General features: G+C 45.2%; 1 protein-coding gene across 3 annotated transcripts in view; it reads right to left on the bottom strand.

Annotated features, from left to right (window-relative positions):
- Positions 1-1841: 1841 nt before the first annotated feature.
- The window catches only part of htr4 (5-hydroxytryptamine receptor 4), a 55154-nt gene continuing 38308 nt past the window's right edge, over positions 1842-18687 (bottom strand). For 2 of the 3 annotated variants that reach the window (XM_068572012.1, XM_068572002.1), the window contains 2 exons: positions 14317-14416; positions 1913-1964 (listed from right to left, as the gene is read on the bottom strand). In XM_068572012.1, the coding sequence (XP_068428113.1) occupies positions 14353-14416 (64 nt within the window). In that variant the 3' untranslated portion in view covers positions 1913-1964; positions 14317-14352. Of the gene's footprint in view, positions 1965-14316; positions 14417-18687 lie in introns of all 3 variants that reach the window. The other variant, XM_068571992.1, reaches the window with a different exon arrangement.

Here is an 18687-nt window from a genome sequence, read left to right as displayed (position 1 = left end):
AACTGTTTTCCTGTGAAAGTGGCTAATTCAACAGCTCGGCCCTCCAGACGCCACCGGGACAGAATTAAATATTTGGACTGGTTTATACAATTACCCCGTTTTTATTGTCCGAGAATTTTATCTATTGATTGCTAGAATTTCAACAAATATTACCCCCGAAGAAAAACATCACCTTCCCTTGTTTTATGCTCGTTAATAATACACTGTGGAAATAATAGACTGTTTTTTAAATATTCTATTTAAATAAAAGAGAAGTCTGAACCCATAAAAGGATAATTTGTTGTTGTGTGTTTTTGTCACTCTGCACGTTTGTGCGTACAATCTGTCGAAAGTTTCAAACCGACGCATGAGTTCAAACTTGGAACGATGCTTTCCATGAAGCGATGTTGGAAAAAAGACTCGCGGACGCGTCTCGTGTCTCACGTTCAATACGGTTTTGGTTTTTTCTCAGTAGTGTGTTTGCACATCCAGCAGAAACAAAGCGACGTTATCATGAATGCTAAGTTGTGTCTTCTTTTTTTTTTAACACATCTGGCTGCGGCGGCGTTGTGTCTTTCTGCTGTTTGGGTTTCCATGAACACGACCAGTGGAAACACGTCCGCTACATTCTGCGAGGTTTCATCAGAGGAAGGATTGACCCAGCGTTTGAGGGATGATGGGAAAAAAGGGGCGTTTCATACGCGCAAATATCACACAATGAGGACATGGACACACACACACAAACACACACACACACTTGTGCTCCAACGTCATCATCCCAGCGTTGAATCGTTCATGAGCAGCTTAATTTTTTTAGTGTCGTGAACCCCGAACTTTCCCTGCAGCCGCAGCCCCGTTGAGCTAGCGGTGCACTGCGGCGCCGGAGCTAGCAGCTTGAAGCTAGCGGCGCAGAGCTAGTGACGTGGGAGCTAGTAGGGTGGAGCTAGCAGGGTGGACCTAGCAACGTGGAGCGGAACGGAGTTAGCAAGGCGAGAGCTGGTGCCGGGGAGCAAGCGAGGTGGAGCTAGCAACATGGAGCTAGCGCTGTGGAGCTAACGCCATTGGAGCTAGCGGAATTAGAACTAGCGGAGTTGGAGCTAGCAGATTAGGGTTAGCAAAATGGAGATAGTGGGGCGCCGCGGCGCAGGCGCTAACAGCCTCATTAATAATGCACTTTGACAGTTTAGCTCAGGGGTTGAAACGCAGCCGTGCAACACACATCTTATCTTTCATCTTAGTGAGAATTTTTTGAAGCTGGGAAATTATTCAACGACGTACCGGGTCTTCAGCTTCTGTGTCAAGACTTTAGTTTAGTTTTGTCCAGCAAAAATGAATATTCCTCTAAACTCTGCCTCTTCATGAACATCACTCCAACTTATTGAGTTGTACACAGAACAACCTCCGTCAGATCGAGGGTCAATCTTTCCGACTTCGTACCGGGAAAAACCACAGGGAGCATCGTTCTAATAATCAATAAGGTCCTCTGAACGTAATATCAAAGAGCTTTGGCAACATAATTCCCCTCCACGACACCCAGTCGGTCAATAATCACACCGTGAAATTCCTCCTACACATTCCAGGCCGAGCTGCCGGTTCTCCGCGAGACGAGAGGAGCTCCGCGGATCGACCAGCGGGCCTCGCCGGTTCTGAGTCAGTTCCACTGGGACGGCTCAGTCTCTGTGGGCCTGCAGACGGGAGCACCAGCACGACAGAGAACTGGTTTTTAGTTCCAGTCACTTTCCTCGCCTGGACCCCCCCCCCAACCCCAAACCACTGAAGTCCAATCGGGGTGGTTCTTGTTCTCCAGGAGACCTGCTGGGGTCGTTTTGTAGTTCCAGCTTGCGAAGTGTGAGAGCCGAGGTCATCGGAGGGGTGACTGAGGCGGCGGCGGCGGCGGTCACAAGCAGGACTCGTGGGACTCTGTGACGGCGTGCAGAGACTTCTTCTTCTGCGCCGCGTGGTTCCCGTTCTGCAGGACTGAATACCTGCGAGGGAAACAGAGGACGACACACATTTAACATTATGCAGCTCAGAGCTGCTGAATTCTGGCGCTCTGGGTTCGATGGACTTTAAGTAGTAGACAAGATTCCCCAAAAATGCCTTTGTGAGGTTCTGGTTCGAGGCCTAAACAACAGCCACGTACTAATGAGACCCCTCTTTGTAAAGATAATGACATAAAGAATCAGAATCTGCAAGAAAAAATGACATTAAAACAAAGCATTGGGGCGTTACGGAGGAGTTTCAGTCCAAAACACAGTTAAAAATTGTCAAAGTTCTAACCTTTATGGGTAAACATGGCCGGAATGGTGCATGCTGGGTAACCATCTCTGCATAAATTTCTGTTTAAGACATGTGACGCGATCTAAGAAACCTCCCCCACCCACGGAAGCCGGCGCAGTCGAAAAAACAGAACAGGAAACCTTTCAATACCGCAGACGGCATTTAAACACAGATCTTGTGTTTCAAACACAGTTTTCTAAGTAATATGACTAAAAACTGCAAAGAAGAAAGTTAAAAAAGGATTTTCGGCCCCGCCCCCTCGTCCTCTGCTGCTGCACCAGGTCCTCATGTCTAACTATGAAGCCCTTAATCTCCGTCTCGACGTCAGCGAGTCCTTCACATTTCTCAAGAGCTGCTCGTCCGATCCTCTTCACACTTGGTGGGCGTCGTGCCGAGGACCCGATCACAGTGCGACAAAGAATTTTGGTGCAATTTTTGAACTTGCAAAATGAATAAAGTTTGAATAAAGAAAGGCTCATCGCCTGCACGCCGGGCATGCGGGCGTTTCAGCCAAGCGGAGCGTCCGAACGACCACCGCACTGCTAATAAATCCATGAAGAAGAGACGGGAAGGGGCCGTGAGGGTCTTTAAGGATGCAGGAAAGATGCTGCAGCTTCATTTACATCTTACAAAATGAATAAATTATCATCCAAACAACACAAGAAAACACGTTCACGGCCCCTGAAGGATTCACGCGGTACGTTCTCTACAGCTTGGAGAGGAAATTCAGTTGGTTGCAATTTGCAACCTCAACACTAGGTGGCACTGGCACCCGAAGAGTCTGAATGCACTGGAAAACATTTTAGAAATCCTGCGTCATCATTCTGGAGATGGATGAGAGGTCTGAATGTCTTTGAATAAACTATTTTGTGTGTGTGTGTGTGTGTGTGTGTGTGTGTCTGTTTGTGTGTTTGTGTGTGTAAAATATGTATTGTGAATGATTAGTGACATTCTGTGCAGACATATCTGTGTAAATGTACGAATGAATATATGTGTGTGCATGAAATGTATATGTACGAATGAATGTGTGTGTGTGTGTGTGTTTGTGTGTGCGTGTGTGCGTGTACCTGTGTTTGTGTGTGTGTGTGTAAAATATGTATTGTGAATAATTAGTGTCATTCTGTGCAGAAACCTATGTAAATGTACGAATGAATATATGTGTGTGTGTGTGTGTGTGTGTGTGTGTGTGTGTGTACCCGCATGTGTGTGTGCGCGCACCACAGTGGCCTCACCGCGGGCTATAAACCATTACGAGCTGTTGACACAAACACCCGGGCCCAACACACTTCCCGCTGCCAAACTGGCCGTGAAATTCACCTTCCAGCCTCCAACATTCAGGCTTTTTTTTTTTTTCAGGAGGAAACGAGCGGCGGAGCTTTCGCCAGAGCGGGGAGAAAAAAACACCAAATTGCTGCCACATTGCGGCGTTAAACCCTCAGCCTCTCAGCGTGTGTGTGTGTGAGACGTCGATGCCGCTGTTCGGTGGACACGAAGCCGTTTGGAGAGCCGCGTTGAGAGCAGCGAGGAGGCGGCGGCGCCCGCGAGGTCATTGATCTTTCATCGAGTAGCTCAAAGCTAATCAAACACGCTCACGCGAGTTATGCTGTTTGATGCTGGAGCTGTGCTGCGTTGATCTTCGCACGTTTACGCTGAAGCGATTTGCCAACGCAGCCGAGGATGTTTGTAAAAGAAACCGGATGTGTTAGAAATGTCAACATCAAAAAGCATCAACTTAACCTTCCTCTTGCGTTAGCTTGCTGTTACCGTCTCTTGTGTTAGCTTTCTGTTTCCATCTCTTGTGTTAGCTTTCTGTTAGCATCTCTTGTGTTAGCTTGCTGTTACCGTCTCTTGTGTTAGCTTTCTGTTAGCATCTCTTGTGTTAGCTTTCTGTTTCCATCTCTTGTGTTAGCTTTCTGTTTCCATCTCTTGTGTTAGCTTACTGTTAGCATGTCTCGTGTTAGCTTTCTGTTTCCATCTCTTGTGTTAGCTTGCTGTTTCCATCTCTTGTGTTAGCCGTCTGTTAGCATCTCTTTTGTTAACATGAAACAGAAAAACACGTGTCTTGACGTGTGTTCAACATTAACAGACTAATTTTGAGGATGAATGTGTTTCTTTTCACAATAATTGTTCATTATGTGCTACCATCTGCGTCAGCACAATTTTTTTTTAATTGATAGCCAGCTTATTAAATCCTTCAATAAACCTTTTTGTCATCATTCGATTGCCATTTAAATCCTGTTTTTAGCGATGAAAATACACATCAAAACACACTTGAACATGGAGTGAGTGCGTTCGAGCTGCATCTTCATGTATTAATAAACATGAAGTGCACTATGAAGTAAACCAGATGAGAGTCTGAAGCTCCGTCTCTCCTGCGTGATGAACAGAAAACCTTCATCTAAAGCCTCATTAAAAGAAACAAACTCTTAACATGAAAGCCGGTGGCGAACAGCGAAGGCTGATGTCATACACAGAAAGGCTTGTTATAACGGACAGGAAGCAGGAAGCAGGAAGCATCGGACAGGAAGCGTCGGACAGGAAGCAGAAAGAATCGGACATGAAGCATTGGACAGGAAGCGTCAGACAGGAAGCAGGAAGAGTCGGACAGGAAGCGTCGGACAGGAAGCAGGAAGCATTGGACAGGAAGCGTCGAACAGGAAGCGTCGGACAGGAAGCGTCAGACAGGAAGCAGGAAGCGTCGGACAGGAAACTTCGGACAGGAAGCAGGAAGTGTCTGACAGGAAGCGCAGCTCTGTTTTTGGTCATTTTTCTCTTCGGATCAAATGAAATTGTTGTTTTTTTTGCAGCGGGACATGTGGACTTCATTCACTCTGTTTACTGGAGGTTTTGTGTGTACGCAGCCGAGAAAACAGAGAGAGAGAGAGAGAGAGAGAGAGAGAGAGAGAGAGAGAGAGAGAGAGAGAGAGAGATCATCAACAGACTAAACAAATCTGTTATATGGAAAAAAAACAATCATCCTGTTAACGTGCCTTTGAGCAAAACTCTGATGTCTGAAGGAAGAGGAGATGCGAGGAAAGAGGAGAGGAAAGAAGAGTAAAGGAAAGGAGAGAAAAGAGAAGAAAAGGAGAGGAAAGAAAAGAAAAGGAGGAAAGGAAAGGAAATGAGAGAAGAGGAAAGAAAAAGAAAGTAAAGAGAGGAAAGGAGAGGTGAGGAAAGGAGAGGTGAGGAAAGGAGAGGTCAATCAAACTCATCTTCTCTATCTCTCCTCTCCAGGTCTGCCGTAACGGACGCCACCGCGGCATCGAACCGCCGGGAGTCGAACACACGGCTCTGATCCAGGAGGCCTCGAGGGATGAAGCTGCTCTCTGGGGAACAGGCGGCCGCTCGGGGGCTCGATGCCGATACAATCAATATGATGACACAAGAGAAGAACAACAAGCTTCTGTCGGAGAACAACCTCTCTCTCTCTCTCTCTCTCTCTCTCTCTCTCTCTCTCTCTCTCTCTCTCCACTTCTTCTGATGATCCCACTCAGTTTTTCTGCCTGAAGTGCAGTAATTGATCCTCACAATCAGGAAGCCATTTACCACCTCTCTCTTTCCCTCCTCCCTCTTTCTTTTCTTCCTCTCTCTTCCTCTCTCTCTCTTTCTCTCTCTCTCTCTCTCTCCTTGTGCTCTGCGTCAGCGCCATGTTTTCTCTCCTGGTCACCAAACTGCTGCATCGAGTGGTTTCAGCCTGAAGCCGCTCGACAAAAACATGTAAACACCAACAAGTGAGAGACGAGAGCTCGACGTGATGCTGAAGAGGAGAGGAAGGAAGGAAGGAAGGAAGGAAGGAAGGAAGGAGAAGGATGAACACAACAGACCGGGATGTGAATATAAAAGAGATTACACAGCACTGAAGAGTTTTATGGAAAACATATTCAAAGTTCACGCTGAGGAGGAACAACAAAAGCAGAAAACAGAACAACTTTCTAAACTTTCCCCCAAAAGAAGACGAGAACGTTCACCTCCTCTGACCTCGAAGGAAAGGTCTTTGTTTCGCAACCGAAATGTGAGTCTGCAAAACAGATTACTGTGAGAAACATCACCTCTATTACAGAGAGAGAGAGAGAGAGAGAGAGAGAGAGAGAGAGCGAGAGAGAGAGAGAGAGAGAGAGAGAGAGGAAAGGGAAAGAAAGGGAAGAGAGGAGAGGAAAGGCAAGGAAAAGGAAGGAAAGGAAATGAGAGAAGAGGAGAGGAAAGGGGAAAAAGAAGAGGAAAGGAAATAATAGTGAAAGAGAGAAGAGGAAAGGGAAGGAGAGGGAAAAGGAAAGGAAAGGAAGGAGGAGAGGATAGAAGAGACAAGAGGAGAAAAAGAGTAAAGAAGAGGAGTGGGAAGGGAAAGAGAGGAGAGGAAATGAGAGGAGAGGAGAGGAAAGGGGAAAAAGAAGAAGAAAGGAAATGATAGTAAAAGAGAGGAAAGGAAAGAAAAGGAAAGGAAAGGAAAGGAAGGAAACCAGCAGACAGGAAGTGGACTCTGCTCCAACAGAGTCAACACTGATGGAGTTTTTTTAGGAATCGCACTTGTTCCCGTCTCTCTTGCTTCTGCCGCCTCAACGTTTGTCTCTTTGCAGTGGGGTCAGGTCGCCTACAGGTGTGTGTGTGTGTGTGTGTGTGTGTGTGTGTGTGTGTCTGTGTGTGTGTCCTGTGTGGTGCTGAACCTCCTGCTCCGTGTGTCTCTGAGCATTAAAAACCGGCTTCAGCCGGGACGCGAGCACTGAGGCGTGAGGGTGAAGTACGCAGGCGGGAGGGCCTGTGGGGAAGTCAACAAAACACACATGCGTGTGTGTGTGTGTGTGTGTGTGTGTGTGTGTGTGTGTGTGTGTGTACGTGCATGTGGAAAGACACACACATGTCAGATCACACGTATCAGTGCAAAAGAAGCAGGATTCTTACTTAAAATACGTGTAAAGTAGCCTGAGTCTCCAGGTAAACAGAGTCTCTGTGTGTGTGTGTGTGTGTGTGTGTGTGTGTGTGTGTGTGTGTGTGTGTGTGTGTGTGTGTGTACAAGAGATCCCTGTGCTGTGGATCAGAAGTTTGATTATTTCTGGATGACTGACGCCTGCAACGCACCATCCCTCGACAAATTGCTTACATGTCTGGAATAAGGAGATATCACTACTGTGTGTGTGTGTGTGTGTGTGTGTGTGTGTGTGTGCGTGTGTGTGTGTGTGTGTGTGTGTGTGTGTCTGTGTGTGTGTCTGTGTGAGATATGTACTGTGAATGATTCGTGACATTCTGTGCAGACATCTGTGTAAATGTACGAATGGATATGTTTGTGTGTGTCTGTGTGTGTGTGTGTCTGTGTGTGTGTCTTTTAAAAGATATTTTGATCTTAACTATGAACATCCAGCATGATTTGAGCCAGATTCCCCAAAAAAGCCTCCTGGAGCGTCAATAAGACACCTTTATGGAAAGATTAGGACCTAAAGAATCTGAATCTGCAACAAAAATCACAATAAAACAAAGACTTGTCCTGTCAGGAAGGAGTTTCAGTCCAAAAAACTGTGTTCAAAAAAGAAAATATTACATATTTTATGTCAAAAGATTGTCTGAATGGGGCATGCTGGGACTTAAAATGGCCGTGGGAGGAATTCTATGAATATCTTCATACGATGCGCAGACAGAAAACAAACAACATTTTAGTTTTTCCTCTTCTCACATCCTGCAGCTCAAGACGCATTCAGGGAACTTTCATATTTGTTCCCACCGCTTCCTTGAATTCAGACGTCAGAGCGGCGGCGGCGGTACCCATGGAGACTGAGTTTCACCTTTAGAGACTGCTCGATGAAAAGTTTAGATTATTTTTATAAGCCTGTTTCTCTTCAACACGTTCCCCTGAACTACAGCGTTCAACGGAGCCAGAAACTGTAAAACTCTGCATCCGATGATTGAATTTGTCATTTGTGTCGAGTCAACCGATACGAAGCTTTAAAATGTCTTTTCAAAATAAAGTGCCTGACTACAGGAAACAGAGTTTCCACTCTTTGCATCCATGAAGTGTGGTTTCAAATGAAACTTTCCACGTTGGTTTACAGAGTTTTTTCAGGTTTTTGTTCAGGTAACAAATAGTTTGCGTTAGATTAAGTATGTTTGTTGTATAACCTGCATTAGTTCAGTGTGAAAAAGTACACGAGAAAAGTCAAGTAAAGTAAGTCAGTGTTGACAAACAGCGCTCTAAAGTCTTGTGATTTCTCTTAACAGACGTCAATTAACTTCAGACATTATTGTTTAAACGTGAATAAACCTACACATTATCTTCATATGATTTCTTTTTGGGATAAACAGGCACATGCAGCAGCTGTGAACCACGCATATAGATGTTGTTTATGCTTGATTTCATTGTGTGTGTGTGTGTGTGTGTGTGTGTGTGTGTGTGTGTGTGTGTGTGTGTGTGTGTGTGTGTGTGTGTGTTTGCAGATGCGAGCCAGACTTATCTACTGTATATTGTTTACTGTCGTCTTTCATCTTGGCAGAGTTGAGAGTCTGTGTTTGTGTGTGTGTGTGTGTGTGTGTGTGTGTGTGTGTGTGTGTGTGTGTGTCTATGAGAGAGAAAGAGAGACGGTGAAGCAACCCACACCAATTCAATTAGGAAGTGGAAATCCTTCCTGGCCGGTTAAATGTGGTTGCTGATCGAGGACAGCTCTCCAGCCGCTGACTAACAATCAGTTTTCCTGGAGAAGAAGCGACACTGAAGGCCAATAAAACACTTGATTTTACAGAAGACTGCGTTCACGCTCTGCCGGGAGCTCTTTAGCAAATTATGGGGTGGGGGAAACGTCCAGTCAACCAACTGAGCCGTTACCCAGAGCCACATCCAGGTGATGAGGGTCGACCACGGCGCTCTAGCAGAGCTGAACCTTTTTAAAAACCAATCCAGACGGAGCGATTGTTATTTAAATCTGTAAATCATAGCTTGTTTTATGAGAAAAAAGAGACCCAAATTGCTGCATTAGGATGTATTGAACACCATAAGTAATATACAAGTGAAATATATAGTTTGGTACATGAGACAATTCAAATAGCCCCAACGGCTCCAATGGATCCAATGGCCCCAATGGATCCAATAGCCTCAACGGCTCCAATGGCCCCAATGGATCTAATAGCCCCAATGGATCCAATAGCCCCAATGGATCTAATAGCCCCAATGGATCCAATAGCCCCAATAGATCCAATAGCCCCAATGGATCTAATAGCCCCAATGGATCTAATAGCCCCAATGGATCCAATAGCCCCAATGGCTCCATTGTCCTCTGTACTAAACCCTCTCTAACTTTGTTCTGCTTCATTTGATCAAAGTCAACCTTTGCAGACAAAATGTTCACGTGTTGAATGTTCACATGTTGACTGTTCACATGTTGAATGTTCACATGTTGAATGTTCACATGTGTTACATGGTTTGGGTGAGAGTTGGACTTTACGGCTGCTTCGTTTCAAACAAATAATCATCCTGAAAGTGTTTTTTTTATGGGCGGACATGAAACCTTTTCATTTCTTTCTGTGTGTCATCTTCATTTCCTCTTAACCAGTAACATATAACCTGATATCTCACATGTGTACCTTTTATTATAACACAGAAATGATCCAAATAGCCCTAGTGGTTGCAGAGAAGCACTCTTTGTAGTTTGGGGATGACATTTTCGAGGAAAAGAGCCTAAAAATAGTTTGGTGTTCCATATTAAGAAACTTGACTTGTGTTTTGGTTTGGTTTCCTTCAGGCCGTTATTTACAGAGCTGTTTCGGGCGAGAGGACACACTTTGACCCTCCTCACCCACAATGCAGCAGGGAGGGAGAGCCTGGAGGTGTAAAAAAAACAGAAGTCAATGTTGACGTGTTTGCACATCCGTCGTTCTTTTTACCCAAAAAGACGATCTTTTCCTAAAATCTGACAACGTCTTTAACTCTCAGACGGCTGCAGAGACAAAAACAAGTTTTACCAGCTGCCTACTGTTTTGTGGCGATACTGTATATTGCTGTGAGAGCAATGCATTCTGGGTGTCAGAGGCGCTGGCTTCCATAATCACGAGCACAAGTGTTTCCTTTCATGGTGATTTACAACTAATTTACAGACTAATTACTGTAAATTATACAGCTGTTGAAAGTGCAGCCGGTCATTTACTGTAACAACGCTGAGCAGAAACCAGACGTGTAAACACACACCGTCAATCTATCACGCAAATACACACACACACACACACACACACACACACTTCAGTTCAGTCATTTGCAAGGATTATTCTTGTATAACTAAAATTAACTTGAACTGCCGTTGTGCTGCATAATTGAGAAATGAAAAAAAAGATAAAGATTACCTTCTCAATAATTCATCCTTTAAAAACCAGAATTTTGCTTTTAGGGGTAACACTTTTGTCATGTTTTTTTTTTACTAAAACCTTTCAGCTTTTAAACTTACATAACATAATCTGAGCGTATTTCTGCTCACAGTGTTTGAAGTATCCGTTCCTCCCACCGACTGGATGGTGTGTGTGTGTGTGTGTGTGTGTGTGTGTGTGTGTGTGTGTGTGTGTATGTGTGTGTGTGTGTGTGACCCGTGACAGTATGAGGGCATTGATGTCACTTTTCTCCTCCTTGGGATCGGATAATGTTTCCAATTTCTGGCACAAAAGAAATGCGAAGTGCTCGGCACTTTTCTGTCGACATGAAAGAAGAAGAAGAAGAAGAAGAAGAAGAAGAAGAAGAAGAAGAAGAAGAAGAAGAGTGACAGGTTGAGAGGACCAATGTCCCGCCCACAACTGACAGCACACACAGAACACACTGCGGGAGGATTTATTCAGTTACGACGAAGGCGTCAAAAGTTGTCATTATAACTATAAAACCAAGGAATCCCTGTGTGTGTCTGTGTGTGTGTGTGCGTGTCTGTGTCCTTTGTGTCAGTCTCACCGCCCTACTTCACGCTTGCTGTGAGGGCCGAAGGACACGCTGTCAAATTTGGTGCAGAACACGTTCAATATTAATACGCTTTAAACACAAACGATAGCAGCACGCTTTTATTTTGAAGGTGTGTTACCAGAACAATATAAGAGCGACAGCGAGTTAACATACAGGATGTGAATCAGTTTTCTTTTTAACTCAATATGTATTCTAACGGTGTGTCCATCAATTTCGTTGCTTTTCTTGCATGTTTTTTGTAAGCAAAATGCATCTGGTTTCCTGTTTTGAGATAAGGTGCTTTTATTTTGAAGGTTTGAGTCGCGGAGTGTGCCATTTAGCGGCTAAAGCTAAGGTAGCTACAGAAGTATTATAAAAGGGTTTTTTATAGTATTGTGCTTTGATTATTTACTATCTGGTTTGACCACATCTGTTTTTTTACTACACAAAGTAACACATTTGTATCCTGTCTGATCCAACGTCACAACCAAGCTCTTCTTCAAGTTGTCCGTCTTCTCCGTGACCAGCAGACTTCCTCCCCGGTGGCGGCGGCGGGTCCGTTGAGTGCGGACAGCAGTACCATTTAAAGAGCTATGACCACGTTCACACTTATAGCTCTGAAAATGGCGCTGACGTCCACAACAAATCACAGGAGGCGTCTTGGAGGCGGCGGCGTGCGTTGTCGTGTTAAGAACCAACAACCAACACTGCGCTCCAGGACAGCCAGGGGGCGTGGCCTCGATCGGATGACGTCGTCGCGAGGCTGCTATGTTTTCCATTTCCGAGAATAAAAATCAAAAAAGTCAGCGACGGGTTTGCAAACATTTAGACATTTAAAGTTCTGCGTGTCAGCGGGGTGAAAGAAAAAAAGTTTTAAGAAACGGGGCTTCTTCTTGATTCTAACAAATACCCAGCATGCCTTTCTCCACTCCACTTTCAGTTTGATCAACCACTGTGCGTGTGTGTGTGTGTGTGTCGGGGATCTCTCTCATAATCAATGTAATGATGTAATTAGACCTGATCTTCCCCATCAGCCATCACTGATTAATGTTTCGTTTCATTTCGGTCCTCATGGTGCAACGTTTCATCTGGTTTAATTGTATTCTGGCGCGGACAGAAACAACGTCTATAAAATAATATAGAAAATATAAACTTGCGCTATTTTTGCTGCCTCAAACTTCGAAAAAAAACATACATCCTTGCGCAAGTTTAACATCTTCTTGGGGCTTCATTCCCCAAAAACCCGACTCAGACAGTAGAAACTGCCACAAAAACTCGTGGCAACTCGTAGTGGCAACTCGTCAGTGTAGGGGTGCCCGAGAGGTGCCACAGAAATGCCTGTAGGTGCCACAGCATCTGAGAGGTGCCATAGAAAAAGCCTGTAGGTGCCACAGCATCTGAGAGGTGCCATAGGAAATGCCTGGAGGTGCCAGAACATCTGAGAGGTGCCATAGGAAATGCCTGTAGGTGCCACGGCATCTGAGAGGTGCCATAGGAAATGCCTGGAGGTGCCACGGCATCTGAGAGGTGCCATAGGAAATGCCTGGAGGTGCCACGCCATCTGAGAGGTGCCAGACAGGAAATACCTGTGGGTGCCACAGCATCTGAGAGGTGCCATAGTAAAGCCTGTAGGTGCCACGGCCTCTGAGAGGTGCCATAGGAAATGCCTGGAGGTGCCACAACATCTGAGAGGTGCCATAGTAATACCTGTGGGTGCCACGGCCTCTGAGAGGTGCCACACAGGAAATACCTGTGGGTGCCACGGCATCTGAGAGGTGCCATAGGAAATGCCTCTACGATTTGAGCTCGCCCTCTTTCTCGTGTGGTGCGGACGCAGCATTAGTCCTCTACAGGGGTTTGTTTTTTTTCACTAACACCTGTCAATCACGAGGTAGCCTTGAACACGCGTCCCTCCTCCCGTTTCTCTCTAAAAACATGGCCGCTCGTCGCCAGCGTGTTTCACAAGACAGATTCAACAGAGGTTTGCTCAAGTGTCTCTGCACCGTTCAGGAAGCGGCGCACGAGAAACAATGTTGCAGGTTTTGCTACATTGTGTCTGAAGAGGCGCTCCGTATCGAGGACGAGGCTCTCAGGAGTAACGCCCGCTGGATCTGATGATACCGACACCGACAGACGGGCATTTTGCATTCGTCCCCTGTGTGAAACGTGCAAATGAACACACGCACACATCGACAAATAACGCAGGAAGCCGTCGGAGAGAGAGAGACGGCGTGAAGTATAACCGCCGACGTTGCAGGAGAAACGTTATTCATCCGGAGTTTATGAGCAGGGGAGTGCCGTCCAAAGAGACTTTCACATTTAGAGAGGGAGAAGTTGATTAAGAGCCTGAATCACTCCGAGGTTTACGAGTTCCACGTACGCAAATAAGACGATTCGTCACATTTTCTTCTTTTAGACGCCGACAGTCGACTCCGAGTGGAGACAGGAACGAGATGAACAGCCAGAGACACACACACACACACACACACACACACAAAGGCTCACACATAAAATAGAGTAGACAAACAAGAGAAAAGGAAGATGGAAACAAAAAGCAGAGGCTTCTATACAACCAGAGGAGTCGCCTCCTCTGGAGGTCAAGAGAGAATGCAGCTTCAACAAATGAAGCATAGACTTCTATACAACCAGAGGAGTCCTTTTCCATTCACTTCATCAGTAATCAGTGTAGTGAACATGAAGAGGTTTAAGAAAACAAAGATAAGCAGTGAAACACTAAACGTTCAGGTATCACCGGGTGTCGACCATCACACACATCTACAGCTCGTCTGTGCGTCGTGGGATGGAGCTGCTCTCCCTGAGGGTTTTAGTTTTCACACTTTCACACCTGTTAAAGGTTTTTTTCCTCTCTCGTATGTCTTACTAACAAGATCTCATTCCATCAGAACGACTTGAAAGACGCAGCAATCACACACGAGAGGCTTTGAAAAAGCAAAACTCTCGAGAAAACACGTTCCAGCACCTGCAGCATCGTCCTCCTCTGAGAGACAGATTGTTCTTGATGATTGGCATCATCAAGGCCTCGTTTTCCTATATTTATACACGTGAAACATTTATTGATGAAGCTGCGAACAACTGAAACATCTGACCTCAGTGTGTGTGTGTGTCTGTGTGCGTGTGTGTGTGTGTGTGTGAGGCTGCAGACTCACTTGATAGAGCCTTGAGACGCTCTACACACACAGCAGCTAGACAGGCACTGGCCTGGTGTTGCAGAACCAGAGCAGCAGCTTGGAGGCAGAGGAGCAGCCGCTGGAGAGACGGGAGGACGGGGAGGAAGAGGAGGAGGAGGAAGAGGAGGAAGAGGTAATGAGGAAATGACATGGTAAGGAGAGGAAGGATGTAGAGATTCGGTAAAGGATCGAAAGGAAAAAAAGAAGTAATGAAGTCAGCAGATGAAAAAGGGAAGAGGAAATGAGAAGGAGGGCGGGATTAAGGAAAATAGAGAACAAGGGATGAGGAGATAGGAGGAAGGATATGTGGCGGGTTTTAAGAAATTATGAGGTAAGAAAATAGATGAAAACGGAGAAAGCAGACACAAAATAGAGGAACAAAATGAAGGGAACAGGAAGGAAGAAAATAAAGGATGTGTCAAAAACATGTGGAGTGGATTAGCAACACAATGAATGAAAGGATGAAGGGATGAAGGGATGAAATAACAGGAAATAAAAGAAATAGATCAGACGAAACAATGCCGAAGGAGGAAGGAAATAGGAGTTGAGTGGGTAAAGTGAGAGGAGTGTGGCATCAAAGGAAACAATGGAAGGAAGGAAATGATGAAAGGTGACGACAAAAAAGAGACAAAAGGTAAAAAAAAGAAAGTAGAGGAGTGAGAGAAGTGGGAGGAGCCAAAAGGGAGAGACAGAGAGGGAGAGAGAAAGGGAAAAACAAGGTTAGTTTACACCCAGACGACCGATCGGACATCCGGTGAGACAAGACTGTGTGTGTGTGTGTGTGTGTGTGTGTGTGTGATATGTGCATTAAAATAAAACGCGATGGCGAGACTGTTGGTCTGCTCGTCCGACATCTTGAGTATTTAATGCCAAAATGGAAGAATGGGAGGATTTTTTAACCTGTCAATCACCTTGTAGCCCCGCCCCTAAAGCGTCCCCTGCTTTATGGTCTGTTTGACTCTAAATGACTATAATTTACTAAATGAACATCTTGCTGTATAGAAGAAGACTTGAAACTAGAGATTGAGACATAAACTCATGTTTACTATGTTTACTGAATACATCAAGAGAGAAGTAGAGTCACTTATATAGACTTCTATACAACCAGAGTCGCCCCCTGGTGGTCAGGAGAGAGAATGCAGCTTTAACACATGAAGCACAGACTTCTATACAACCAGAGGAGTCGCCCCCTGGTGGTCAGGAGAGAGAATGCAGCTTTAACACATGAAGCACAGACTTCTATACAACCAGAGGAGTCGTGTGTTTTGTAGCCAGACTGTGAGCATGTGTGGAGCGTTAGCTGCAGTTGTTTGTCGCTTGTGTTTGAATGCAGATGACAGCATTCAGCTTGTTAGGATTGTCTCTGTTTGACTTTGTTTATATCCAAAAGACAATGTGGTCCAGACACACACACACACACACACACACACACACACACACACACACACACACACACACACACATACGGAAATGCAGACATAAACACTAATGCAGAAACAAATATAGACACATGGAATGAAAATGGAAATAAATACACACATTCCGTTCCTTTTCTCTTCCTCTCAGACAAACACACACACCTGCCATCTCCATCTCTTTGAGTGTGTGTGTGTGTGTGTGTGTGTGTGTGTGTGTGTGTGTGTGTGTGTGTGTGTGTGTGTCATTGCTTCAGATCAACAAATTTATGCCACACACACTGAACACCGGTGGAAACGCGATGCAGAGAAGAAGGCCGACACATTTGTAGATGTGTAGAGATGAAAACAGAGAAAAAGAGGGTTAAGGAGACGGAAAGAGAGGAGGAAAAGAACGAGAGGGAGAGAGAAAGAGAGAGAGAGGACGGAGGGCGAGTGATGGGAAAAGACAAGAGAACATCGCAAAGCAAACCGCCGTCAAACTGATGAAAAACAAGTGACTGGAGGAGTATTTTCTTCCTCGCAACTGGTGGCTGCGAGTCCGCTTTGTCAAAGTGACACATCGATAGCGCACACAGAGGACACACACACACACACACACACACACACACACACACGAGGGGAGCCACTGAAGCGCAGCAGACAAAACACACGGCGCCTGTCACGACCGGTCGGCCGTCAAATGGCGGCGCTTTGCATCGAAGGACGCGTGGGAGCCCGCGGGGGAGGAAGGGGCGTGGCCACCATTGGTCCCGCCCCCTTATCAACATCTCAATAGTGTTATTAATAGTAGTGCATAGTAGTGAAGAGAAGATAAAAGAAGAGAGGAGAGAGAAGAGAGAAAGGGAAGAGAAGAGAAGAGAAGAAAGGAGAGAAGCATCAACACCTGACGTTTTCTCTTTTTTTCACTTTTTTGGTGGACACTCTTCCTCTCCACCTTCCTCTTCGTCATCATCCTCAGTGAATCCTCATCAACCCGTGTTCACGTCGGCTCGGTGCTGTCCGTGGTGCTGAAGAAGCAGATTCATGACTGTACGTCTTGTCGTCTAAGTCCCGCCCTCCTGTCAGTCACTTCTGTGTGTTTAACAGTCTCTCTTTTAACCACATTTACATGACTTTTAAACACATTTTTATGACTTTTAACCAAATTTCAATGACTTTTAACCACATTTTCATGACTTTTAACCATATTTCCATAACTAACCAAAATGATATGAGTTCTGGTGACATTTCCATGACCATTAACCACATTTTCATTACTATTTAAACTAACAATGAGGATTCAAAGCATACAGTAAACCTTTTAAACACAAACAACATAATAAATGTTCGGCAAACACGTCACAAACATCGCATCTACAAAATAACTCAAACACGAGGTTGAAATCCTGTTTGTTCAACACAATAATCTCGATTTATTCAGACTCCTGTGTCTGTAATCTCTTGACATCTCCAGCTCTTAACCTCCACACAGGCCTTCAGGAAGCACGACTCTCGCCAGGTGATGAATAAACCTCATCACATCTTCCTTTAGGAAACCTTTGATGCTTTGACGTGAACAACACATTCTCTCTCTCTCTCTCTCCCTCTCTCTCTCTCTGATGATGAAATGAAACGAGATAATCTTCCATCCAGTTGATGAGACGCTCAAAGCGCCAAATTGATTTCAATCCGAGGAGACGATTAACTTGTAATTGGAGTACAGAGGCGCTTCCGTTAAAGCGTGTTTCTACAAAGCGAGCGGCGTCATTTACAGGAAACACACAAAGGAACAGAAGCGTTCCCTTTTTGTGTCGCCGAAGGAAAAAGACGTTTATAGACTGACGCAAACATTGAGCATCATGCGGAGGATTCAGCGCGTTGAAGACTGTGGAACCAATTTTTGGCTTCAAACCTCTTTTCTCTGTGTTTCAGTCGTCGTAAGAACCCCAAATTAATTACAATACTTGTGTTTATTGTATGTATTTGTTCAGCAAAAGTCTTGGGAAAAAAATGTATATCTGCAAAAAAAAATCACTTTTAAAAATATTTTGATAATAACTATGAACATCCAGCATGATATGAGTCAGATTCCCCAAAAATGCCTCCTGGAGCGTCAATAAGACGCCTTTATGGAAAGATTAGGACCTAAAGAACCAGAATCTGCAACAAAAATCACAATAAAACAAAGTCTTGGTCTGTCAGGAAGAAGTTTCAGTCAAAAAACTGTGTCGTTCGGTTCAAAAATGGCAAAATTACGTATTTTAAGACAAAAGATTGTTTGAATGGGGCATGCTGGGGTTTAAAATGGGAGCGGGAGGACGTTAAAGGTGATTCATCCCTCCTCCTCATCCTCCTCCTCCTCTTCCTCTCTTTCCTCGCTGTTCAACAGTCGAGATCATTTTGTTCAGCTGAAAGCAAAACAAAAAGCGCGTCAGGCCGGCGGCTCGAGTCCGCCGCTACGCCGCAGGAGGCGCCGCAGGAGGCGCCGCAGGAGGCGCCGCCGATGACGGACGACGGCAATTAAGTCCAGTGTCATTTAAAAGACGGAAAGATCCAGAATGAATAGAGAGACTCTGACGAATGGAAGGAGACGTTCTCGTCTCCTTCTCCTTTCCTTTCCCTCTCTCTCCTGTTTTTATTCGCTCTCTCCATCTCCTTTCCTTCCCTCTCATGTCTCCTTCTTACTGTCTCGTTTCCTCTACCCTCATTCTCTTAATCTCCCGTCTTATCTCCTTCTTACCCCTTTTCTATTCTTTCCTCTACTTCGTCTCCTCCCCTTTCTTTCTCTCTCTTTCATCTCCTTTCTTTTCCTGTCCGTCTGCTCTTCCTCTCTTTTGTCTCTCCCCTTCCTTTTTCTTCTCCCTCTCTTCTTCCTTCCTTGATTTTCTTGCTCGTCTTTCCTTTCTCCTCGCATATCCTTTTTCTTTCACTCTCCTCACACTCTCCTTGCTCC

This window comes from Clinocottus analis, unplaced genomic scaffold (genome assembly GCF_023055335.1).
Source record: "Clinocottus analis isolate CAN_PGR_092001 unplaced genomic scaffold, fCliAna1.0.p SCAF_1, whole genome shotgun sequence".
NCBI classification, from domain to species: domain Eukaryota; kingdom Metazoa; phylum Chordata; class Actinopteri; order Perciformes; family Cottidae; genus Clinocottus; species Clinocottus analis.
The sequence above is the reverse complement of the archived record's forward strand: the minus strand, read 5'-3'. Positions and strand labels throughout refer to the sequence as shown.